The 25,369-nt window shown below is 45.3% G+C and overlaps 1 protein-coding gene across 1 annotated transcript in view; it reads left to right on the forward strand.

Annotated features, from left to right (window-relative positions):
- DSCAM (DS cell adhesion molecule) overlaps positions 1-25,369 on the forward strand; it is a gene marked incomplete at both ends in the record, with an annotated part of 439,009 nt that overhangs the window by 314,488 nt on the left and 99,152 nt on the right. The window contains 3 exons of the mRNA XM_082279051.1: positions 9,687-9,883; positions 12,436-12,532; positions 13,863-13,991. Of these exons, the coding sequence (XP_082135177.1) occupies positions 9,687-9,883; positions 12,436-12,532; positions 13,863-13,991 (423 nt within the window). The remainder of the gene's footprint in view (positions 1-9,686; positions 9,884-12,435; positions 12,533-13,862; positions 13,992-25,369) is intronic.

A 25,369-nucleotide genomic window follows, 5' to 3' on the forward strand; every position in this document is an offset into this window, starting at 1 on the left:
GAGCACATTGGCAGCTCTGAATGAGCCAAAATAACTATAATCCAGGTTCAAATTAGGGTCCTCTTCCTCTGGCCTCAGACATTTGGGCACTGGAGCCAAATTGTCAGCCACAGCTTTTGTCTGGAAGTGTATTAACTGCTCAGTGAAACAGTCCCAAAATACTCAGTACAAAGGCCTAGCCTTCAGATTTGATAAAACACTGCACAGACATGATAACAATGAATGTAAAAATCACAACAAATTCCCAAGGAAGGGTCCTAATTTTAGATTTTAATAAAAGTGAGTGTTTTCCTTTCTGATTTTTTTTTTTTTTTTTTTTTTTTGCTGTAGGAGCTGCTTCTAATTTATGGGTGATTGTATCTCACATAAGTATTATACTGAATATCTTTATAAATATTGTGCTTCTCTAAGCCCTCTTTGTTTCTCTTAGCTAGTAATTCCCTCTTTCCATGAGACAGGTAATAAAAAATTGTTAAACACACCAGTTACCCATCAGCTTTTCCTAGGCTGTGCAGCCTTTAAGATGCTTCCCCACTCTTCTGGAAATGCTCTGCTTTTATTGAGATTTACTTTCCCTCTAGAAACTCCTGGTGTGCTGAGCAGTAAAAGTAGAAACTAGACCTTAGAGAGGAAAATAAAAGATAAAATAGATGGAGAATTAAGGTTTTGGTTTTGCAGAAACAAGCAGACCAAGGTGGTCAGACCATTCCTAAACTATTCCCAGATGGTCTCTCTGAAGAAAGGCAGAATTTTTACTGGATAAATGAGATAAAATTAAAATAAGTATCTTCAGAGCTTTTTATTAGGATCTTATTCTCCCTCTCCTTTCCTGTATTTCCTGGGATTGTAGCAGTTATTAACATCTTGAATCTCCTTAGTTATGATGCCATGAAGATTTTTGCCTTTTCTTTTATACCCTGTTATACCTTTTTACAACTTCTGTATTCCCAGTGCTTTTTCCCTACATTCTTGGACTTGTTTGTCAAGCTGGGACTCAACATTTTAGAAGCTTGGTAGCCAGGGATCAGGGTGCCCCAGAGCCCAAGGTCCTCTCCAGAACACATCCTGTAAACCAAGATAGAACCATCCAGGGGAAGGTTCCTTGGGGAGGGGGGCTCACTTGAGCCTCTCATTGGGGAATCTTTGATAGATCTGCAATTAGTAAAACCCATAATGTTATACCCAATGTTGGGGAGATAGACTCGGCAGGGTGCATCTCGATGCACATGACCTGGATGTGTGCACCTGGGGATCCTTAAAATAAATACCAAGGTAAAATCCCTTTTCCCCTTCTAACCATGTATGAGTCTTGATTTTAAGACCAGGAAAAGGCGTCAGTTAAGACAATGTAGAGTTTGACATCAGACCTTTAGCACCTGATTTCCCTGACTTTAAGCTGGACTTCTGAAGGTTTGTTGCAGGAGTCTGAGCAGCTCCCCCTGTGGTCATTTTATCATCAATAAGAAGGTGTTTGTCATCTTCAGGACAAGACCAATGACCCTCTGGAAGGTCTTTTTTTTGCCCCCCTCAATGTCCACAACAGAAAAACTCCTTATTTGACTAACCTCAGTGACTAATTTTTAGCCACCTGAAGACAGGTTGTGGTGAAGCACTGACGGGTTTTATGACCATGCTTGACCCCCGTGCCCAGGTGAATGCTTTTGAACATTCATCCAGTGCAATAACACCTCTCTGTCAGCGTTAATAGGCATAAAATATATATATTTACATTGCTTGTGTTCATGTACTTGTATAGAGTTGGCTACTAAATACATTTAGAGTTTATTCTTGCTGATTTAAACATATTTGAGTTCTGTTCCTGCCAACACAGTATCAGGTGATATTGCTCTATCTGCATCTATGTAGAAAATAAAAGTATAGTTCCCTCTGAACAGCTAGAGGAGACTGGTTCTACCAGAGCTCTCTTTCCTATGCATCAGCAGATAGTATTTCATGGCTTTTTAGCTCAGAACTGAGCTGTTATAGACCCAGGTCATCGTGCTTAAAAGTATATTTACTTGCATGAGTGAGCAGTGAATGAAAACCATTAATGTCCCGGCATGCCCTGCTCCCCAATACTCATTTTTGTTGGAGCCAGAGTTTCTTCTTGTGTTTCTGCTTCATTTAAACCTGTCAATACCCCAATTAGTGTTTGCTTCTCTTCCCCTGGGAGGGACATTTACACATGTCACTTCACAGCCTCCAAAATCTAAAAGACTTATGGGAGCTGCTGGGTCATAAAATACATTCTGATTAAAGCTTGTGCTTTCCAGTGACTTTCTGCCTTTTTTTTTTTTTTTTTTTCGTTTAAACTTGTAAGCTGTTCAGGTGATTTTAATGAAAAGACACAAATAGAGAGTTTAAAGCATAAAAACCTGTTAAATAAATAAATAAATAAAAAGTACTCTCCCATGTGATTCCACAGTCTCTGTTTTTAACTGATTTGCATTCAGTAAGTCACCAAAAATTAGAGCGCTGTGCTTTACAATTATGATAGCAGTAACCCTCTCACTTTGCATTAAAACTTGATGCCATCTTGATGGCAGACTGAATTCAATTTAAGATCAAAGCATTGGAGAAGTTATCTAAAATTATGTATGGCTAGTTTTAACTATTTAACATTCCAGCTCTTTCCAGCCTGGCTTTTATAACAGGCTGATGAAAGATCATAATTGATTTGGAATAGAAAGTGGTCCAAGGAATTTGTAATTAATAGAAACATGTCTCTGGTGCTAATTTTTAGACATCCACACTTCCCAACAATGTCAGTGATGGTAAAACTAATATTGTCCATTACTTTCTTGTGTGGAAAGATGGTCTTTGTCTAATCACAATTACATATGTGGTAATATTTTTGATCACTAATTTTTGTTTTGACAATTAGCCAAGCTTTGATGAGACTGATTTCCCAGTGCCTCGTGTGAGTTCCCATAGTTTGTCACAAATTTCCACAGGCTTGTACTGCAGCTGACTGCAGGGGACAAAGCTGTCAGCTTATCATCCCCCATTCTCTTCCCTTGGTTACTGGGAAGCACTGTTAGACAAAATGGGAATTGAAGCTGTGTGGCAAAGCAAGAGAAAGTCACATTCATTTTAGAACCTTGTCAAAGTCAAAGGAAAGACCAAGAAATAGCAGCAGCTGCTGGTCTCCTGTGTATCATCTGAAGCCATCAGTTTGCACTGTACAAACACAGAACTAATGCCAGAAAAGACCTCAGGAAGAGGAAAGAATTGCCTTTGTGATTGGAGAGAAAAGCCCTTTTTTATTTTATTAATGTGTCTTTTGGTTAAAATTCATAGTTGTCATGCAAAATAAATCAACCTCTCTTCCTCTAATGTGACCTGAAACCACTTCTGAGTGAATAAGATATGAACCCTAAATGTTCACAGCCTTTGCCCTGACACATTCAATCAGATCAGGAGGTGCTGGTGGAGCTGCCAAGGACTCAAGACATCATTGTCATTTTATTAAAGCTCAGCATCAAACAAGGCCTGTTCAAGCTTGGAAACACATGTTGGAATAATATTTATAATCAAAGTAACTTCATTTAGACCAGGGGAATAGCTGGCTGAAATGGTATTTTAGGAAGGACAGAATCCATATTCATCCCCACACTGTATTTATTTATTTTTAGATTTTTTTCTCCCCAAGGATTGCCTTTGTGGGTGCCCTAACAATGCAGTTTTTACAAACCACTGAGTCTCTTGTTTTGATGTGGGATTTATGATGCAAACTGATGAAGCTGGGACAGGACCTGTCATGTCTGTGTTTAATTTCTCCATTTTTACACAGCAGTGCTGGTGTTTATATTTCTCTGTCAGAAAATTATTTTGCTTATAGAACTGCTTGCCTATTGAATCTCTTGCCTATTGAGCAGAAATCCATTCATACAAAAACATATAAAAAGCTCCTAGCCTTCCTTTTAGGGCAGGTTAGGGGTAGAAGGTAATTTGATTTCTCCATTTGTATTTCGAAAATATTTTCAGGAATATATTTATCAACAAATTTTCTGAATTTATTTCCTATACACTACAGACTCCTGAAACTAAAGCTGAATAAATAATTCAGTCTGTCACATGAATTCATCAAATCTTTACTTTTCTCCTTGAATTTCTCAGGTTTACATGTTTGAAATTATTTTTTTCTAATCTGAAACATCAATGGCTATTAATTTCAAAACACTGGCTTTTAAAATTTGAAATTCATGCCATATTGATTACTGGCACAATTCAGCCTGTATTGTTTCTATCTAAGAGTTGTATTGCATGCACAGCAAATTCTTTACTAATTCCAAGCAATAGGGTAAAATATTCTATTCTAAAATCACCTTCATGAAATGATTAAACAATCCAAATTGAATTTTTAAAATATTTATCCTAAGAGAACACATCTCTGAGGAGGTTTTCACAACAAACAAACACAAGTAGGTCCCAAATGTGACGTTATTTTCAAAATCAGTGAATATTGGTAGAAAGAAGCTGTCATTAATTATATGCCCACTATAATAACACATAACTTGTATACATAAAAATGGGATGTTTATTTTTGTGTTAAAATATTTTTGACCCTCTGAGACACAGAATTTTTTCCCTAATCTTGGGCATCTCTTGAAGATGAGAACTGAGCATGATTTTCATCTGCTGAACAGGCTAGAATTTTACCAAGGAACTATGGGTTTAAATTGAAGTGTTTGGGAAATTCTATTGATTTAAAATTCTCTTTTCTTCACCATTTGAATTCCAGAGAGATGTTATTTAAGTAAACCCAAATGTTTTTTATCAGAAAGGGAAAACTGAAGTTATGAGTTTTAGCAAAGCTCTCACTGACTCCTGGAAGTCTGCTAAATTTGAAAGTAAATTAACAACTATATATATCAACAAATCAAATTGTGATAGCTGGGCTCCCTTAAATGTAAGTAATCTATTTGCATGGCTTTTTTTGCCTGAGCAAAAGTGGATGGAGGAAGAGGGAATTTTTGAGGTAGGAAAATCCCATTTGTCATGGAGAGAAGAGTGTTCTCACTGTGGCTGACCAAAATGAAAGGACAGCTGAATTTGGCTTAAACATTAAACTGGAATTTCAATTCATTTTTTCAATATTTTTTCAATGTTTGCAAGATGAATCCCTCATGGTCACAGACATTTCCCCAAACCAGCCAGTTCGAGCATGATGCAGTGATGGAGCCAAATCATGAGAACACCCTGCCAGGGCAGAGATCTTCAGACCAGGGGAACCACAGAATCCCAGAATGGTTGGAGGTTGGAAAGGACCATGATTCCTAAAAATACTGAGAATTTTAGTCATTCTTACAATCATTTTTGAATGATACATGGATATTTAGTGTTTAATTACAAATTGAAAGACAGGGAGATTTTTAATTTGCTTTTTCCAATGTGGCTATTTCCATCTATGAGCTGAAAGAGAGAAAAAATACCTCCCTCCCTCCTTCCCTCCCAGCTCTCTACATAATTTTCTTAAATGGATGTGAAATTTTGTTTTCTATTATTTCCTAAAGATTTATTCTAAAAGGATTCAAAAGTTTCTGATACCCTTCACAAGCTTTACCCAACTTCCTATAGCCTCATTACTCTGGATAGTAAGATTGGCCTTTATCAAGGTAATTAAATGTTTTCACTTTTATTTGCACTCAGTTCCTGATGAAACACTCAGCAGTGGCAGAGAAAAATAAGTCAGATCAAGGAATTTTTACTGAATATTAGGAAAGGCCCCAATTCAGTTTTCTTCAAGAGTAGGACAAAAAGTTCTTGTTTTGTCTGAGCCACTCCCACAATTCTTAAGTATAACCCTGACTACTGAATTTTGCACTTCAATTTTAATGACAAAGTTGTTAATACTATAAAGCAATCATTATATTAACAAGCAATATAATTTCTAATTAATGTGATTATATAATCTAATATTTTGATATGCATTAGTATAGAAATAATATTTAATGCTTTAATAAATAATGGTTTAATATAATAATAATAAAATTAAATATTTCTTAAATTATTTCTTGCTGGGTTGCCATGGAGAAAGGGGAAAATGATGAGCTGACCTGTGAAAAGCAGCTAATAAATCAGCTTTCCAAAAGAAAGCCCAACTCTAAACAGAGAAAACTCCTGGATTAATGCTGCTGGCAGAGATATGCATACCTTGAAAATGGAAATTGTCACTATTTATAAATTGTGGCATCTACTTTGTCCAGTTTTGACCAATAGATCTCTAACTGTGCCCAGCACCACATGGCCTCAAAGAAATGGAGAACCCCAGAGAAAACAGAATTTGATTTATTGGTCCCATGGTGAAACTACTCCAAAATTGTGGAACATGACAAGATCCCTTCCTTGAACATGCAGAGCATCATGCCTTTCCCTGCCCAAATTCTCTTATATAAATATATATATAAATATATAATTATGTGTCTGTATATAATGCACATTTGAAGAGATATAAGGCATAGACACACTTAATATGGCATCTGAATCATCTTGATACATTTCTAAATGCCCTTATTTATTTTTAAGACATCCTAAGAGAATATCTCATGCATATGTAGTGCAGATTTAGCTTGCTTATTTACAGTTTTCTAGATTATTTTGTCAGTAAAGAACCAGCATATTTATCTCAGTTATTTGCATCAGTAATTTGATTAAAGATAGTTGGAGGATGAAGAAATATGTTGCCTAAAATATCCTTGGGAATGTGGCTTTGTTACCAGAAATCTTTTGACATAGAGGAAGATAAAAGGAAGAGCTTATGGTTTAGGATCATTGGAGATAAATTGTGAAGAGTAAAAAATCAGCTTTGGAGGAAGGGGAAATACTTAGCTGTGAGGCATTGCTATGGCAATAAGGAATCTGTGTGGAAGATTATGTGAGAAGAAGCGAAGGATAAGCAGGGATAAAGCTGTATCAGGAATAAAGTCATCTTTCTTTACATGTTTTTTGCTGCTTGTATTAAGAAAGTTTGTTGGGGGGGGGGGGGGGGGGGGGAAATGAGATTTACAAGGTAGCCTCTGGTTTTTAAAAGCAAAATAGGGATTCGTGGTGTTTGGTTTGACCCTGTCACCCAGCACAGGACCTGAAAGTGAGGCAGGACTCTCTGGGACAGGATCCTGGATGTCTGTGGGATTTCAATCCAAGCCCAGATGTTCCATTTCCTGTGTGCTCCTGGTCATGAAGCACAAGGAGGGTGGATCTGCCAGGGCAAGGCTCACCTGCACAGGAGCTCTGGTACCTCGTGGGGAGGCACAAACCCCTCACCCCTCATCTCCTGCGTGGGCTCAGAACGTTTTCACCATCACCAGGGAAACTCCAAGCAGGAGATACTGATGGGAAGGAGGACCACATCTGTAGGGAAAACCCCTTAGGTGGCGTGGGAGGTTGGCTGATTTAATTAGGGGTGGGAAATGAGGCTGGAGGAGGAAAATTAGGGATTAGGTGACATGTGAGAACCCAAGGAGGTTGCAGCAGGAAGAAAGAGGGACAGGTGAAGCGGACTGGAGCATGTTGTGCTGAGGGGAGAGAGATGTGCAGAGGAAGGGACATGTGGGAGGCTGGGGACATTGTGGAAGGAAGAAAGGTGGTGGCACAAGCTACTGATGGTAGTGTGGACTCCTTAATAGCCTGGCACTCTTTTGAACTGGGTCTCCTATTGAACAAAATGCATAAAAGGTTATATGGGACTACTTCAGGAAGAAATTCAGGAAGAATTTCTTCATGGACAGGCTTGTCAAGCATTGGGAGGTGGTGGAGCCCCCATTCCTGGAGGTGCCCAAGGAAGGCCTGGAGGTGGCACTCAGTGCTCTGGGCTGGAGACAAGGTGGGCATCAGGCACAGGCTGGACTCAATGGTCTTGGAGGTCTTTTTCAGTCTAAATGATTCTGTGATCCTGCATAACCCTGGTGTTCTGGGTTTGGAGGAACAAGCAAATGGGCACAAAACCCCAGCTTTCTGAAAGTAACCTCCTTGTGGGTACATGGGCACACACCAGATGAAACTGAGGCTATTTTCATTCTCTGGAATATGGAATCAGACTCATCCTAATTTTCTGTTTTGATTATTGATGATTCTTTCTCTTCAAATGCTCCTCTTGAACAAAATTGATGAGTACCTAATACCCAAACAGTTAAATGAGATGTACCTCATCACTAGTGCATGTGGAGCCTCCTGCCTCACGCAAGACCTTTCTCAGAGTTGCTCCTGGAATTAGATCCCATTGGAAACTCAAACCCACGACTCCACAGGCGCTTTTAATCTCCAGATTGGTTTGGTTTGGTTCAGGAAGCCTTTGAACAGAAAGGGCTGCATCCTGACATATTGTCATGTGCAAGCATTAACAGCTCTGGCATGTTAAAAGGTCATGCCACCAAGTATTAACATTATGGGATGGCAATTAAAGTAATTCATTTAAATAAGGACTTTTATTCTGCTGGGCGGCAACAAACACAATCTAAGCGGGGGAAAGCCTGATCAAATCAGATCCTCTGCCAGTGTCATCTGATTAAAACAGGGCCCAGAGAAGCTCAGATGGAAGGAGTGAGTTGTTCTGATGAGAAGAGGCAACTGTTCATGCATAAGAACAAGGGACTGGGGCTACTGCAGGAGGCAGCCCTGGAGGGCAGGAGCTTAGGGAAGGGGTTCATTGCTAATGCCTCATATGCTTCAGAGGAGTGGACAGATTCATTCAGAAAGAACAGCTCTGTGTCCTGTCCAGCCTTCCAGCTTCTTCTGGGCCTGAACTGGAAGACTCATGGGCTTTGATTCTTTCTAGAGACAGAAATCCAGATGCCATTCATTGGTGGACAAACCATGTGGGGAAGAAAGGACAGCAAAGGCCACCAAAGAGACCCTCCTGTTTCAAAGATGCCATGTTTGGGGTTTGCAGTAAAACACTCCAAGGAGTTTTTTTATTCCTATTTGCAGGAAATTTGAATTCCAAAACGTGAAAATACTTAGGGTTTAAGACTATTCTTGCTAGAAAGAGAGCACTTTTTTCAACATTAAAATTTAAGCCCTTTTTTAAAGAATGGTTAATGAAGTTGACAGATATGTCCAAACTGTTCTGCAAATACCTTCTGAGTACAATAAAAACTCGAATCTAGCTAGGTTTATTGTCAGTTTAATTATACTTTCAGTTCAGTACAGTTCAGCTACGCACTCAGCACATCCATGGTCTGTAAGCTCCTTGGTGCAGAGCCTTTCTTTTAATTTTGTGCAGCTCCTGGTTTAATTGAGCCCTCATTTTGATAGATCATTACTGTCACACACACTGGTAAAACATATAACAGTCAGCAAGTAGAACAGCAGCTCATCAGAAGGAAGCAGACGTTTTCATCAGTTCTTTATTGTCCACATATCTGAATGCTTATTAGTTGAAGTCCCTTTATGTGCTGTGAATATTGAATATTGAATTATGTTGCAAGTCACCCTGTGAGCAGCAAAACAAATGAAGACAGGCTTCCTTTGAATTCACATCTTCCATTGTCCATTTCCAACTCCTTTCTGCTCAGTTCCCTTTGAGGTCCATCAGTCCTCTTACACAGGAATGAAAGTAAAATACTTTTTCACATTTATGTCAATGCAGACAAGCTGAGTGAGACACAGATTGAAGAGCCAACCTTGTATCATCAGACCTTCCAGCTCACTGAGGAACAACCTTGTTTTGTTTGGTCTGTTTCTAGTTCCAGCTATGATAACTTCCTACCCAAACACCACCCTGGCAACTCAAGGCCAAAAGAAGGAGATGAGCTGCACAGCTCACGGAGAGAAACCCATCATAGTCCGCTGGGAGAAGGAAGACCGGATCATTAACCCTGAAATGTCCCGTTACCTTGTTTCCACCAAGGAAGTTGGGGATGAAGTGATCTCTACCCTGCAGGTAAGAAAACAAATTGGCCCCCAAATCATCCAGATATGTCAAGGTGTGCTGGGTTTGGTTTTGATTCAGGTGCAGGGCCAGCCTGACAACACCAGAGCCCCAGCCTGTGGCTTGGAGAGCTGGCAGCAAGACGAGGGATAGGAAACCTCTACAATCCATCCCAAATGAAAGATTCCCTCTTCCAAAACTCCAGAGGCAGCAGGAGAGTGAGCCAGGCTCAGCCCTGCATCCTTTCTGTCTCAGGAGCAGCATGCCTCATGCCTTAGCCTGTCATTCCCCAGATCATTTTCAGTAAACTGCTGATGAGCTCTGGCAAATATCTGACCCCAGCTTCTGATGTGTGTCACACTTACCCTCACCAAAATCACTAAACCGCTTTGAGATAAAACTGCTGCCTTTTTAAAGTGTTCTTCTCCCTCCCTTTCACTTGCTGGGGCTTGTGAGACCACTTTATAAAGTCAGGTGAGTCGCTGGATTCAGGGTGTTATTTTACCTGTGCCTTTGTGAAATCTAAAAGAATCTTTCAAGAAAAAAATCATTTATATTCTCACTTAAAAATCTTGATTATCAATTTTCAGTCACATTTTTAAAAATTATTTATCAGGCCTAAGGAACTAATTATCTGTCTGATTATTGTCTAAATTCTAGTGTAACTCCTATGAAAAATTTCTTTCTTTTCCAGCCAAAAACTGTGTTGGATCATATCCAGTAAAATTCTGGGTTTGCTTTCTGTGAGAGACCTTTGTCATTGATTTCCATGAGGAAGAATAAATTCTATGTGTGACTTTGTTCCTATTAGTATTTTTGTGATACTGATAATATTTAGTTATAGGATAGACCCCTAGGCCTCTCTGCCATCATTCTTCTTGTTGACTTTAATAAGATAACCCCTGAATACACAACAATATTTCTATTTGGAGGGCTGGAGGCCTGCTTGGAGAGTTCTCTTCTCAGGCATTTGGGTACAGCAGGGGCGTTCTATACTCATGCATGTGTTACATACAAATCCTTTCGCTTCTGAGAGACAAAATGAGCCAAAAAGTAGAAAATGCCAGATTAAGGCTGTCTCTGAAGCTCTGAGTTCAGTGCTTTTGCGTGATGATGTGATCTTTAGTTGTGTACTCAGCTTTTATTCTTTCGGTAGGGCCCCTGCCTCAGTGAGGCTGGACTTGGATTTTCTCTGGGGCTGAATTAGGGTTGAGTAATGAATGGCACTGTGTGATGCAAAGCTGATCTTTGAGACCAAACTTTTCACAGGTGGCCAATAATTGTGTATTCTTTGTTTTCTGGCCACTTGACTTGAGCCCTTGGAGTCTGATTTGCAGAAGTACGAAGCCCTCCCAGCTGCAGTTTAACTCAGTGGAAGCTGTTATGAACACGTGAAAGGCTATTTATTGCTCAGGACTCTGAGGGGGAATGAGGAAGGCCCTACATGTCTCAAATTGGGCTCTGGAAATTTTTGTTTCCCTGTCTCCAAGCTCAGCCACACGTGCAAGTGAACACAGCTTGACAAGTTGCTGCATCTCAGACAACTCTCCAATTTCCTTACAGCAAGTGGGAAATTAATCCATTTATCTTAACCAGTGGTGACTGGGAGTTGTGCTCACATCACCTGGGTCTTGCTGAGGAATAAAGAGCACGTGGAGTTTCCATGGCTCAGCTAATATGTGGCAACTTGTCAAGCAGCCACAAACGTTGTCATACATCTGCTTCCTTAATTCCCTACATGAAATGGTGGCAATGCTCTTCATGGTGTCAGGGCTGATGAAAATAAATTCACTCGTGTTTCTGCAATGGGTGAATTCACAGAAAATGGTGTGAGAAAATGAACGTCTGTTTTCAGGGCACAGTTTGAACCATGTGCAGTAAATAAATTGCGGAGCAGCACACTGAACAATGAGAAAGAAATGGTATTTCAAATATCTGCTCGTTTAAAAAAAATTCCTTCTTTATTGTACCTGGAATGAAGCAGTGGCCCTGTAGAAAAATACTATTATGAGCACGTTTGTAAATATTATATATAAATTTCCTTGCTATTAAACAACAAATTGAAAAGAAAGACCACATGAAACTTTATTACGAGGCACCACGCTGAACACTACAGGGCTCACCACCAGTGTTTGAACCTTTATTTCCTCCACACAGACTTCAGCCACTTGAGTTATTTTCAGAAATAGCTGGAAAAATTTGGAGGCAGCAGGAAGCACCATTTTGTATGGCAAATTTCAGCCAACAGTTAAACACTTGGCAAACTTGTGAGGAACTGGAAACAAGGCTCCTAAGGAGAAGCAGCAGGAATAGGTGGAGCTCCAGCTCCTGACTACACATGTAGAGCTGGTAGCCTGTGTCCTCAGCCCAGGTGCTGCTGGCTTTGATAATCTCAGTATTTTGGAAGTTTTCCTATGCAAATGGATGTGTGTAACCTGCAATATCTATTTATTGCTGTCGAGGAGAACAGTCTGCACAATTTTTCTTGAGCCACACAGACAAGCTGTTGGTTTATTTTCTCTGCGTGCTGTTCAATCCATCACTTCTTTTCCAACCTCCTATAGATTCTGCCAACTGTGCGTGAAGATTCTGGCTTCTTTTCCTGCCATGCCATCAATTCTTACGGGGAGGATCGTGGAATAATTCAGCTCACTGTGCAAGGTAGGGAGAGGACAACACAAGGAAAAAAACCCACAGCTATTGTAGGACAGGAAGTGTAGAAATCTGCTGGGGGGAGGGAGGTTCAGATTCCTAATTGTGTTCCTCATTGTCAAAGAAATGAGCAGCTGCATTAAAATTTTCAGTCTTTCCTTTTCCAGCATCACAAATTAAATCAAAATAAAAGATAAGCTTGAGTCTTTCTAGATGTGCAAGAATTAATTAGATTTTTTTTCTTAATTACAATAGTTGACAATTGGTGAGGATACTTAAAACCAGTATCTTCAGTGAGGACTGTGGATATGGAGGATTGAGGGAGAGCAGGTTGCATTTGATTTTAAAGAACAAATGTGCTTCAAACCCAGGTCTGAAATAAAGCAAAAGTGATCTTACTTAATCTCTAGAGAAATGTTAAACCTACTGTGGAACTTCAAGCAAAATATTTCATGTTTAATCAGTCAAAATAAATTGTGAGTAGTTTGCATGATCCAAATCCTAGGAATTTATGTTGCCTGGAGCTGGAGTTCCCCTTCCACAGGGCAGAAACAGCAAGTCTTGGGAAGGTGACAATATTTGAGATGCAGGGCACGGGCAGGACTCAGCCACTGGCCACTGCTCGTTCCCGTGTGGTGCTGCTTCCTCCTGTGCCTCTCCGAGCCTGCACACAGCAAATTCCTACAGCTTGCAGGTTTGTCTCTCAGTGCCCTTGATTCTAAGTAGCAGCAAATTCCAGTGGATGCCTAAGGCAGCCCTGCTGAAAAATTCAGGTGGAGTTTGGGGACATGTTCGCAGCTCCACCACTGCTCATCGAAGCTGCCATGACAATTTAAAGGGACATTAGAATGGGTCTAAGTGCTGGTTACGTATAACATTATCTTTAGAGGCAGAAAGAGGCTTTTAGAGTGATTTTATCAAATTATTCTGTTATTGAACTTTTAAACACACTCAAAGAGAGAAATTTTACTCCCTCTCCCCACCAAATTTAGCAGTTTTGAGTTTAGTACTCATATTTCTACGATCATGTTTTGTGTAAAATCACTGATAGCAGTATCAGTGAAAGGTGGTGTTTGGGGTAAAACATCTTTCCTGGAATGAAAGTGCGAGCTGGAAATGCAGCCAAGAAGGTTAAAGAGGAGCCAGTATTCAAGATGACACCAGTGACTCTGAACTGAAAAGTGTTGAGCGCTTCCAGCAGGTAATTAACAGGATCAGGGTCCCAGTGAGTGCCCAGAGAAATGCCAGGAAGGCTGAGCCAGTGCCACGCTGGTTGGTGTGACACTGTTAAGAGGATGGGGTCTGTTCTGAGCAGAGCTGTGTGTGTGTGTTTGCCCAGAACCCCCCGACCCCCCCGAGATAGAGATCCGGGAGGTGAGAGCTCGGAGCATCGCCCTCAGGTGGACCATGGGCTTCGACGGCAACAGCCCCATTACCGGCTACGACATCGAGTGCAAGAACAAGTCAGGTAAGGAACAATCTCAGTAATCCCCATTGCTGGTCATTCCAGCAGTGAGTTTGTGTTGTAAAAGGTAATTCATAAATTGAAAGTGCCTGATGGAATTCTTTATCACGGTTTGTTTAATCTTCCACAGGAAGATTTATCTTCATTTTCTGTCCTTTTTAAAATTTGTTTTGGGGTAAAGATGTTAAATTTAGCAATTACTGCTTTTCCCTTTTACCACTTCATGCTATATTTACTGAGGCAAAAATTTTTGTGATGTTTTCATTAGTAGATAAAATATTTTCAAGTATGTTGAATCATTAGTCATCATTTTAGCCCTGCTTTGTAAATGAAATCAATAATGTACAGGAGAGATTGATAATGTACCTGAAAGATGAGGAGTGGAAATTCTCCACTGAGGCTGAAGTCAGGAATGGCAGGTTTGGAGATGTAAATTGGGAAAAGATGCCTTCAAGGGATATGCACACCTAAAAGTTTCTGGGCTCTGTTTTCTTTTTGATTGTTTTAATTTCTTTCCAACCACCCACCCGCTCCAGAAAAGTTTTTGAAAGTCACTCTCCTTTCTCACCCTAAAACATCTCTTGTATTTCTCAAATACAAGAATAAATATTTAAGAATGATGTAACTCAGCACAACCCCATTTAGGACAACTGAGGTTCTTCCCTTTGATTGAAGCAGGGACAGAAAGGGATTCCAGAGCTCTAAAATGTCTTTGTTAGATTTAGTTTGATGTTTTCAAGTGATAATGCAGAATGCAAGCAGAGATTAAGTGGGGGTCACCATGAACCTGCATTGAAAAATGATGTCTCTCTAACCATTGGATTAGAAATTAACCAGTGGAATGATAAATCAAGAGCCAGACAGAAAATGAAGCATCGTCAGATTGGATGGAAACATCAAGATACAATATATTGATAAAGGTTAAAAAATTAAAGGAAAAGAAGAGGGTGGCAGAATTGGTGTCAAAAAAATATTTGTCTGTATCTGAAGACAAGTCCTGGAGGTCATGTCCTAACAAGAGCAGATTATCTTCTCACTGCAAACAACAGAAATGTCATTTTTTAAAGTATGAGGGTGACTGAAGAAACTCAGATCAGGTTTTTGAATTCTTGCACATGAATTTTGTCATTAATTAAATCATCAAGAAGACGAAATAGCAAAAATTAAGAACTTGCATGGGGGTAGTTGGAGGAATTTAGAACAAAGAGGAAGAATTAAGAAAACTTCTCAGTTTCCAGGTATTAAAGGTTTGGAACAAAATTTAGATTACATGTTCCAGGAACATCCTGCCAAGACCAAAGTAAACCTGTAAACTGCACAGTTGTGTTTAGTGAGAATTTTCCACCTCTGTTGCCTTTTTCTGAGGACTCAGAAACTGTTTGAGATCAGATGCATCATGGAGGCTTCTCAAGAAGGAAAGCTTCAGTTTCACAGAATGTGCAGGTGACCACAAAGCAAGCATGGACTTCACTGTATATGCAGCCCTCATATCCCATCACAAAGTCACAGAATTTAGGTTGGAAAAGACTATTAAGATCATCAAGTCCAAAGTTAGCTCAGCACTGCTGATACCTACTCCATCAGACACAAAAGGTGCATTAACTACCCTAATGGAATTAGTTACTCCACGGAAGGACCGTGAGGTTGCCTGTCCTGTAGGGTCCAGTTGCCATCCCAGAGCACTACGAATAGCAGGAACTTGGTGTTTCAGGATGTTTTGGTACTTAAACACATCACCTGTCTGTACAGAAATGTACCTGTGGCTCTCAGACCTGGCCCTCCATAGAGACCAGTCCTGTGCAGGCTCCAGACCTTTCCACGGGAGGTGTGCAAAGAGGTCTGGAGACAAGAACAGGGGGCTGGGTCCTCCTTTGCGCCTCTCTCCGCACCCTTTTTAATTTTTTGCGTCATTAGGGCAATCTTAGGGACAAACTTTGAATCAGTTCTGCTTAATTTCGCGTTCTTGTGCTCTGGTGGGAGCTGGGCATCCCCCGGGTCGCCGAGGCTTTCTCAGGGCTGGGGGTTCCCAAAATCTTCCCCGGGAGCCGCGGGGGTCCGGCCGGGCGCGGGGCCGGTGCAGTACCAGCAATGGCCACTGGGTGGCAGCGCCAGACCGGGCCTGCGAGCGGCGGCCGCTTCCCCAAATCCCCACATTCCTCAAATCCTCCTGGAAGAGCCCAAAGCTTCATCCTTTCTTCTGGGAACGGGCGGGAAGCGGCTAGTTTTCATTAACATGTGATTTTTTAAATACATCATTCTGTAAGCACGTGTTTTGTATAACACTGAGCGATGCCAGGGCGTAATATTTTATGAGTGGAATAAAGAATAGAGTCTAAGTGTTCTTCTTCCCTTCCCTTCCCTTTCCTTCCCTTTCCTTCCCCCTTCCCTTTCCTTTCCCCTTCCCTTTCCCCTTTCCCCTTTCCCCTTCCCTTTCCCCTTTCCCCTTTCCCCTTTCCCCTTTCCCCCTTCCCTTCCCTTCCCTTCCCTTCCCTTCCCTTCCCTTCCCTTCCCTTCCCTTCCCTTCCCTTCCCTTCCCTTCCCTTCCCTTCCCTTCCCTTCCCTTCCCTTCCCTTCCCTTCCCTTCCCTTCCCTTCCCTTCCCTTCCCTTCCCTTCCCTTCCCTTCCCTTCCCTTCCCTTCCCTTCCCTTCCCTTTTTTCTTTTTCTTTCTTTCTTGTAGCCCATTGCTGTTTGTTTTCTATGCTTTTTCAGTCTTTCCTGAACTGAGAATAGAAACCGGACGAGTCAATAGTCAGTCTTAGCAGCTCTGTTACTTACCATGTGGACACGACATTTTTAGGGTTTGCCACAAGAAAATAAAATTAACTTTTCTTATTTCTTATTAACACGTATTTTTTTAAAAAGTGGAGAGAAATAGTTTTCTCTCTGGTCTGACTTCATTTTACAAGGACTGCACTTGGTTTATTTTACCCTTCAAAAAAAGGGGTACAGGTATCAAAAGAAGATCCTGAAGTCCACATATGTAATAAATAAAAACTGAAAATCTATGTTTAGAAGTACCGGAGACTGCCAGTTTTCACCTCTTTCCTTCTTTATGGTGCTCTGAAATCACCAGAATTTTTCAAATCTATTTCTTTAATTTCAGTAGCTAATATGGACTACAGAGTCCTGCCACTCAGAGGTCAGTATTTGAAACAACCAAGTGAAAACTAAAGCAATTTGGTAAGCAGACTATATTAAAAAAAAAATTCTCATCATCCTCATGGGAAATTTAACACAATCTCCATACCAAGCAGGTCTTTTTTGAAATTTCTTTCCTGAAAGTACCCCACAGAGGAAGCTGTGACAAACTCAGTTGCCAAGGTAAAACACATTCAAGTGAATTTGGTTAGCACTAAAATGTCTGATTCCTAAATATTTTCTGTTCAAATAAAACCTCCTGGGTAAGCAAACAGGCCCTGCAACCAGCCAAGTGCAGGTGTCACTGTGACAACTTGTGCCTCCTCCAGAAAGCCCTTAAAAAAGAATTCACAGTTTGGGCAAATATTTAGTATCTGGCTGAGCTTTCTATTTTCAAGCTCATCTTTGTTATCTGTTGAGCTTTCTGCAGCCCTGCCCACAGTGACCCATCTGTAAAACACCCTGAGAGCCTCCAGGGACATGCCCCCAGGATGCTGCAGAGGTTAAAAGGGCCAGCAGTAAGGCGGAAATGAAGGATGCCAACTCACAAAAGACATCAAAATGCTTTAAATTGATAAATTCCATTATTTTATTTTCAGCAATTCAATGCTTGGTTGAAAAAGAGGGGCTACTGTGTTTAGCTGATTTCCATCCCTTTTCCTATTATATGTCTGGATAATTTATTAAAAACACAACAGGCAGATGAAAAGTAAGCATGAATAAAAACAGGGAGCTACTCCTTTTACAGACAGACAGCGAAGGGGGTTCTACATTCCCCTGGCATCAAACAGCTCCTTTATTCTAACAGGAGTCAGGGAAACGGCACCAGTCCTGGAGAGTGCTGAGCCCCCAGCTCTGAGTGCTCCAAGCTTGTGCTCAGTGTGAATTTGGGACAAAACTTTCTGAGTGATCCCTGCTAGTCTAAGAACCCTCCATCAGAATCCCAGGATCACTGAGGTTGGAAAAGCCCTCCCAGCCCATCGAGTCCAAGCTGTGCCCAGTGCCTAGCTTGTCCCCAGCCCAGGGCACTGAGTGCCACCTCCAGCCCTTCCTGGGACACCTCCAGGGATGGGCACTCCAAACCTCCCTGGGCAGCTCTTTCCAAGGCCTGACCTCCCTTTCCAGGGAGAAATTGTTCCTGGTGTCCAACTTGATCCTCCCCTAGCACAGCTTGAGGCAGGCTTCTCCATGCCAGTTCCTCTCTGCCCTGCTGTTTTTGGGGTGCCGGGGATGGCTCTTTGTGACCCAGGCGTGGGGTGTCAGGGTCCTTTGTGATGTGGGACAAGGTGGTGGCCAGAGATCCTTGTGACATCAGAGAGCCCGGCCCTGGCTGAGGGTATCTAAGGGACGCAGAGCCCTGCGGTGCCCATCACAGGAGAGCCGTTCTCTGAGGAGGAAGCAGCTCCCTGCGCTCGTCTGCTCTATATGTCAATAGCGCTAGACGACAATAGCGCTAGGCGACATTAGCAGTAGACAAATATAGTGACAAGGACAGAGCCAACTCCAACTCTCGGTCCCCCAGCCCAGCTGGCTGGAAGCCCAGGCCCCCAGCGGGCAGTGGACAGGGGCAGTGTGCAGGTCAGCCCTGCCACTGTCAGAGACTGAGGAGGAGGAGAGGCCCTTTGCCGACATGGACCAAGAGTTTTCCCAGAGGGAAGGTGCTTGTGACCAGGGGCTTTCCCATGGAGACATCACAGTACAAGAGACATACCAAGAGCAAGAGGTACTGTGTGTCCAAAAAATTTCCCAGTGGGGAGCCAGGAGGAGCCTGTACCAATGCCGGGTGTGTGTGAGTGTTCGAGAGGTTTCCCGGTACAGAGCTGAGACACACCAAGAGCTTTATGAACGGGAAGAAACTGTCAGAGTCCAGGAGCTGCATCAGTGGGAGGAAGATGGTGAGACATATGAAGAGGTGCGTGAATGGGAAGAACATGTGACAACCCAAGAGGTGTTCCAACGGGGCCATGAAATCAACTCCGAGATCTGGGACAGGCCCTTGCACCCCAGGAGCAATGAGGAGCCCCAGCCTTGTCCCCCAGCGGGGCCCAGCTCTCCCAGCCCCGTGGGCACAGAGGTGGAAGCAGAGGCAGCGCCTGCCCTGCGCAGCGCCTCTCCTGCCCCGGGCACTGCCACGGAGGCCGAGCCGGCAGCTGCTGCCCCATCCAGAGATGCTGAGGAGGAGGAGTCCCCCGAGCCTCTTGTTCCGGATGAAGAAAAGGCAGCAGCTCCGTCTGTCACCAGTGAGGAGCTGCCATCAATAGGGACACGGAGCCCACCCTGTGTCCCCTTCAACACCCCAGCCAGCAGCCAGGCTTCACTCTACCTGGAGCAGAACATCACCGGGGAAATGCTGAGCCAGGCACTGCTGGAGATGCTGGAACTGAGGCAGCAGCGGGAGGAAGAATATGCGCTACAGCAATGGATGGCTTTAGAAACAGCACAGCCGCGTTCTCCCAGCCCCGTGGGCATAGAGGTGGAAGCAGAGGCAGCGCCTGCCCTGCGCAGCGCCTCTCCTGCCCCAGAGGAAGAAACTGCAGCAGCTCCGTCTGTCACCAGTGAGGAGCTGCCATCAACAGGGACACGGAGCCCACCCTGTGTCCCTTTCAACACCCCAGCCAGCAGCCAGGCTTCAGGGTACCAGGAGCCAAACATCACCGGGGAGATGCTGAGCCAGGCGCTGCTGGAGATGCTGGAACTGAGGCAGCAGTATGAGAAAGAGTATGCAATCCAGCAGTGGATGGCTGTAGTAGCAGCAGCTACAGCCCAAAGGGAGGAGAGCCCGGTGCCTGCCCCACACAGCCCTCCCAGCCCCTCGCCTGCCCCGCTAGGAACCCAGGCCCTCAGTGAGCAGCAGGAGGAGGCAGCAGCAGGGTCAGTGGTGCCAGTGCAGGGGAGGATGGAGGACTCTGATGAAGAAATGAAATATTGGCAATTCTTAGATGATCTGGAGCCTTTCCTGGTGAGAGACCCAGAGCAGTCCCAGGAGTCAGTCCCAGGCCAGAACATTCCTTTGGGAGAGAGGATCCCAGAGCTCGTGCAGGAGAACTGGGAAGATGAGACCGACCATGGCATCTGGAACAAGCCCTTGCACTCAGAGGATGAATGGGATGAGGTCAGTGTCCTGGAGCTGCCCGCAGAAGACAAAGAGCAAAAACGCAGAGCTTTTGCAGCAGATGGGCTCCCAGTGCCTGTCCCCCGTGAGGCCTGGGTTGAGGGCCCGGCAGCGGAGCCGTGCAGCCCAGGGCCGCTCTGTGCCTCGCCCGCGGCCCTGCAAGGCCAAGGCCCCGTGGGACACGCGGCTTCTCCTGCCCTCGAGGAGCCCGTGCCAGAGGCAGGGACAGAGAGCCCGGTGCCTGCCCCCAGGAAACGTCCCTCCCGCTTCAGGCGGGCGCTGCGGGCGCTGCGGGGGCTGTTCCGGTGCCCCTGCCTGGCGCCACAGCCCGAGGAGTAAAACAGACGAGGAAGAAGATGAGGAAGATGAAGACAAAGAAGATTCCAGCAGGAGGCAAAACCCTGGCGTCTCTCTGGCATCGACCTTCTCTGTGGGGCAGACGAAGCAGCTCAGCCAGAGTCTCTTGGTGTGCTTTCTCTGCCTGCCTCGGCTCCCTGAGGCTTGGGGCTGGAACAGGACGGCCCCGCACACACCCGGCCCTGGGCCTGGAAGATACAGCAACCATTTCTTGGGCATAAAGCAGAGGATCCGGAATAGACTGTCGGCATAAATCACTCCAAGACAATGGCAAAGAAGACGAAGACAAGACGAAGAGGATGCAAACAAAGAGGAAGATGAAGATGGTGATGACAATGATGATGACGATGACAAAGCAGACAAAGGAGACGAAGATGAAGACTAGGAAGGTGGAGAAGACAAAGAATATTTTAAAAATACATAGAAGGAGACTAGTAATAAGAATTTAAAGATACACAGAAGATAAAGAAGAGTAATAACAATAAGAATTTTAAAATACATAGAAGAAGAAGAGTGATAGGAATAATAATAAGAATTTAGAAATACATTGAAGAAGAGGAGTAGTTAGAATAGCAAAGAAGAAGAGTAGTTAGAACAAGGAGAATAAGACGAAGAATAAAAATTTAAGAATAAGAAGACTGAAGCTAAAATTCAATGAATAAGTAAAATTAGCAAATAATTTATTTTAATTACATAATATATATTTATATTACAGTCTGTGATGTAAAAGCGTGAGTATACAATACGTTGTACTTATGAAACATTTTAATTTCCCAGAAAATAACCAAAGAAAGACAGAACAATGTTCCAATTACTGAAGAATTTGTGTCTTTTCTAATAAAGTTTATACGACGAAAGAAAAGAGTCTATGGATTTCATTTCTCGTCTCTCAGAGGTACTGATGCATTTTCACACTCAGCCCCAGGGAGTCCCTGCGAGCAGCGGCTGCTGAGCCCCAGCGGCAGCGGGAGAGCTCCCGGCCGGGCCGGCAGGGCAGGGCTGTCCCTTCTCGCCCAAGGCGAACGAAAGCCGCCCGCGGAGCCCGGCTGGCAGAGAGCTGTGCTGGAAACGCCTTTGCAGCGGGGCTGCGCAGCCGGGACAGCGGAGCCGCCGCAGCCGCGCTCCGGCGCTGAGCACGGCCAGGGAGCCGAGCTGCCTTAGGAAGGAGCGCGAGTGTGGCGTGGGCAGGGAGGAGCGGCTGCTGCTGCCCAGGCTCGCTGCGCCTGCAAAGTGCTGGGAAGGCTCTGCTCACCATTCGCACTTCTCTTCTGCGCACAAAGGATCCACCGGAAGGAACTTGCAGGTGCCCCTGTGCCTAAAACCTTGCACCCTCTACTCCCCATATAAGATGTAAAACAGCTTTGCTTTTTCGTGTAAGCTTTTCAATGCCATGTTTCAGACACCTGGGTGTGAAACTGAAATATTGCCCATTTAGGTGATTTCCGACTACACTCTACAGTACCTTTGTTCCTAAGTGTTCTCTGTGCAAACAATTAAGTTTTCAGAGGCATATGAAGTCAGTGTGGGTTCTGTGTAAGAAAGAACCTCTCTAGCCCATAAATCTGTAAATCCACCTAGGCTGGAACAGTGTTGCTCATGGTTGAGGAGAGAGTACTTCCCATCCAGTTCTCCCTCCCCTTTACACTTTCCCTTGCTCCGCGCTTCTTCTTTGTTAGCAAAGGAGCTCAATACCTTCTATGCTTCCATTATGGTGATTTATTTTCACAATTCCTGAGGTTGGAAAAGCCTCCAAGCCCATTGAGTCCAAGCTGAGCCCGATGCCCACCTTGTCCCCAGCCCAGAGCACTGAGTGCCATGTCCAGGCCTTTCGTGGGCACCTCCAGGGATGGGGACTCCAAACCTCCCTGGGCAGCTCTTTGCAAGGCCTGACCACCCTTGCCATGGAGAAATTGCTCCTGCTGTCCAACTCGACCCTTCCCTGGCACAGCTTGAGGCCGTTCCCACTCCTCCTGTGCTTTGTTCCCTGGGAGCAGAGCCCGACCCCCCCTGGCTGCACCCTCCTATCAGCATGTACTAAGGATTGTTCCCTTCTTAGGCCCTCTCCTCCTCCTCTGTCCTTTCCAAAAGCAAATTAAGACACCCTGAAGGATGGCAAAGAAATCCCACATGAGTATTTGGGACTGCTTGTTCACCCATTTCTTCTGTCCACAGGGACAACCAAGTGTCTCCCTCCTCCCTTGCCCAATATCCAACAGCAGACAGTCCCTGGGCCAGCGTTCCTCTCTGTGGGACCACCAGGAGGGAAGTTTGAGGACTTATGCAGCCCTGAGGGAGGGAAGGCAGGAATTCTCCTTTCTTTCTTTCTTTTCCACACCAAAGGAGACCCCTGCCACTGGACGAGGAGTTGCTCTTGGTGGAGCTGCCCTGCTGGGCTCCAGCCTACACGAGAGGCTTGGGGGACGCCAGGTGTGGTCCCACCTGCAGGTTGGCACTTCAAAGCAGTGCCAGGAGTGGGGAAATTTGAGAGAAAGTCGATTATCCAGAACCACACTTGATCTGTCTCCTCTCACTCACCAGACCTGCAGGAGGTGCTGGATAAATGATGCACGGCAGGCCTGTGAAATCAGGAGCAACTCTGATTTTACTCCTTGTGTGCTGCAATGCAGCCTCGGAAAGGAGAGATGCTTTTGTGCACATGTGCACACACAGGTCGGAATCCTCCAGGAGTTCCACATTGATTCTGAAGCCTTGTATCCAGCTGTTGATTTTTTTTCCTGACCTTGCTCAGTTTTGCTTCAATATTTCCAAAATAAAGAAGATCACAGGAAACAGAAGTTTAAAAGGACAAGAACAACAAGAGGCAAAACTGTGTAAGTTTTTTATAGCACAGTTTTTCTTTTATTAAATCTTTTGTCAGAGAAATGTTGCTCCTAACAACCTCCTTATGACTTTTGAACCAGACATGTTCATAATTATTTAATTGTTTATTGTGCTTTTTGAACCCCAGGTACAACAGACGGGTGCCATCAAAAGTAGCGTTCTCCCCCAAAGGAGACTAAAACACTCGTTTCTTTCTCCCAAAGAGGCTGAACCCCGTGTGTTTCGTGACCCATCGATGGCACAGCCCGGCGCCGGTATCTGCACAGGGCATTTAGGGCCTGGGGCAGCCGTGTGGCGATGCTGCCGCAGCCGAGCCCAGCCCTTGGGGCCGCTGTCCGTGTGCATTTGGAAGCGCACGGACACAATTCCCAGCCCCGTCTGGCTTTGTGCTTCATGTTCCTGTTGCGTGTGCGGGCGGAGCGGGGCCGGCGGGAGCCGCGCTCCCCTCAGAGCCCCTGAGGGCGGCAGCAATGGCGGCGCCGCTCCCCTCAGAGCCCCTGAGGGCGGCAGCAATGGCGGCGCCGCTCCCCTCAGAGCCCCTGAGGGCGGCAGCAATGGCGGCGCCGCTCCCTCAGCGCCCGGGCCCGGCCCCGGCGGGCGGGGAGCGCTCGGCAGCGCCCTGGTGGCAGCAGGGCCCGAGCCCCGGCCCCGGGCTCTGTCCCCGAGGCGCCGCACAGGCGAGGGGAGACCTGCAAGAGTCGCTGCCTGAGGCATTGCCCGACCCTGGGGCGGCACCTGGCCCCTGGCCTTGTGGGACCGCGCCAGCTTCTCGTGCTCCCACTTCTCCAGCTGGTCCAGGTGCCTGTGGATGGCCCCGTCCTTGCGCGGTGCCCCTGCCCCGCTCAGCTTCCCGTCCCCTGCAAAGGCGCCGAGGGCGCGCTCGGAGCCGCCGGGTGCCATTGCTGAAGGCGCTGGCGAGCCCCGGTGCCCAGGCAGAGCCCTGAGGGACAGCCCTGGTGCCCGGCCTCCCGCGGGCCGCGGAGCCACTGCCCACGAGTCCCTGGCACGTCCGTGCGGCCAATTCCTCGTGCCCTGCCCAGCGCAGCCTGCAAACGCAGGGCTCTGCAGTGTGGGGCTGGGGCTGTCGTGTGGGAGCGTGGCCAAAGGCCCTCAGGGCTCTGGGCACAGCAGGGGCCGCAAGGCCACGAGTCCGGGGCTGTTCCAAGCCAGTTCCTCTCTGCCCCGCTGTTTTTGGGGTGCCGGGGATGGCTCTTTGTGACCCAGGCGTGGGGTGTCAGGGCCCTTTGTGATGTGGGACAAGGTGGTGGCCAGAGATCCTTGTGACATCAGAGAGCCCGGCCCTGGCTGAGGGTATCTAAGGGACGCAGAGCCCTGCGGTGCCCATCACAGGAGAGCCGTTCTCTGAGGAGGAAGCAGCTCCCTGCGCTCGTCTGCTCTATATGTCAATAGCGCTAGACGACAATAGCGCTAGGCGACATTAGCAGTAGACAAATATAGTGACGAGGACAGAGCCAACTCCAACTCTCGGTCCCCCAGCCCAGCTGGCTGGAAGCCCAGGCCCCCAGCGGGCAGTGGACAGGGGCAGTGTGCAGGTCAGCCCTGCCACTGTCAGAGACTGAGGAGGAGGAGAGGCCCTTTGCCGACATGGACCAAGAGTTTTCCCAGAGGGAAGGTGCTTGTGACCAGGGGCTTTCCCATGGAGACATCACAGTACAAGAGACATACCAAGAGCAAGAGGTACTGTGTGTCCAAAAAATTTCCCAGTGGGGAGCCAGGAGGAGCCTGTACCAATGCCGGGTGTGTGTGAGTGTTCGAGAGGTTTCCCGGTACAGAGCTGAGACACACCAAGAGCTTTATGAACGGGAAGAAACTGTCAGAGTCCAGGAGCTGCATCAGTGGGAGGAAGATGGTGAGACATATGAAGAGGTGCGTGAATGGGAAGAACATGTGACAACCCAAGAGGTGTTCCAA

This window comes from Coloeus monedula, assembly GCF_965178545.1.
Source record: "Coloeus monedula genome assembly, chromosome: 3".
Classification (NCBI taxonomy): Eukaryota; Metazoa; Chordata; class Aves; order Passeriformes; family Corvidae; genus Coloeus; species Coloeus monedula.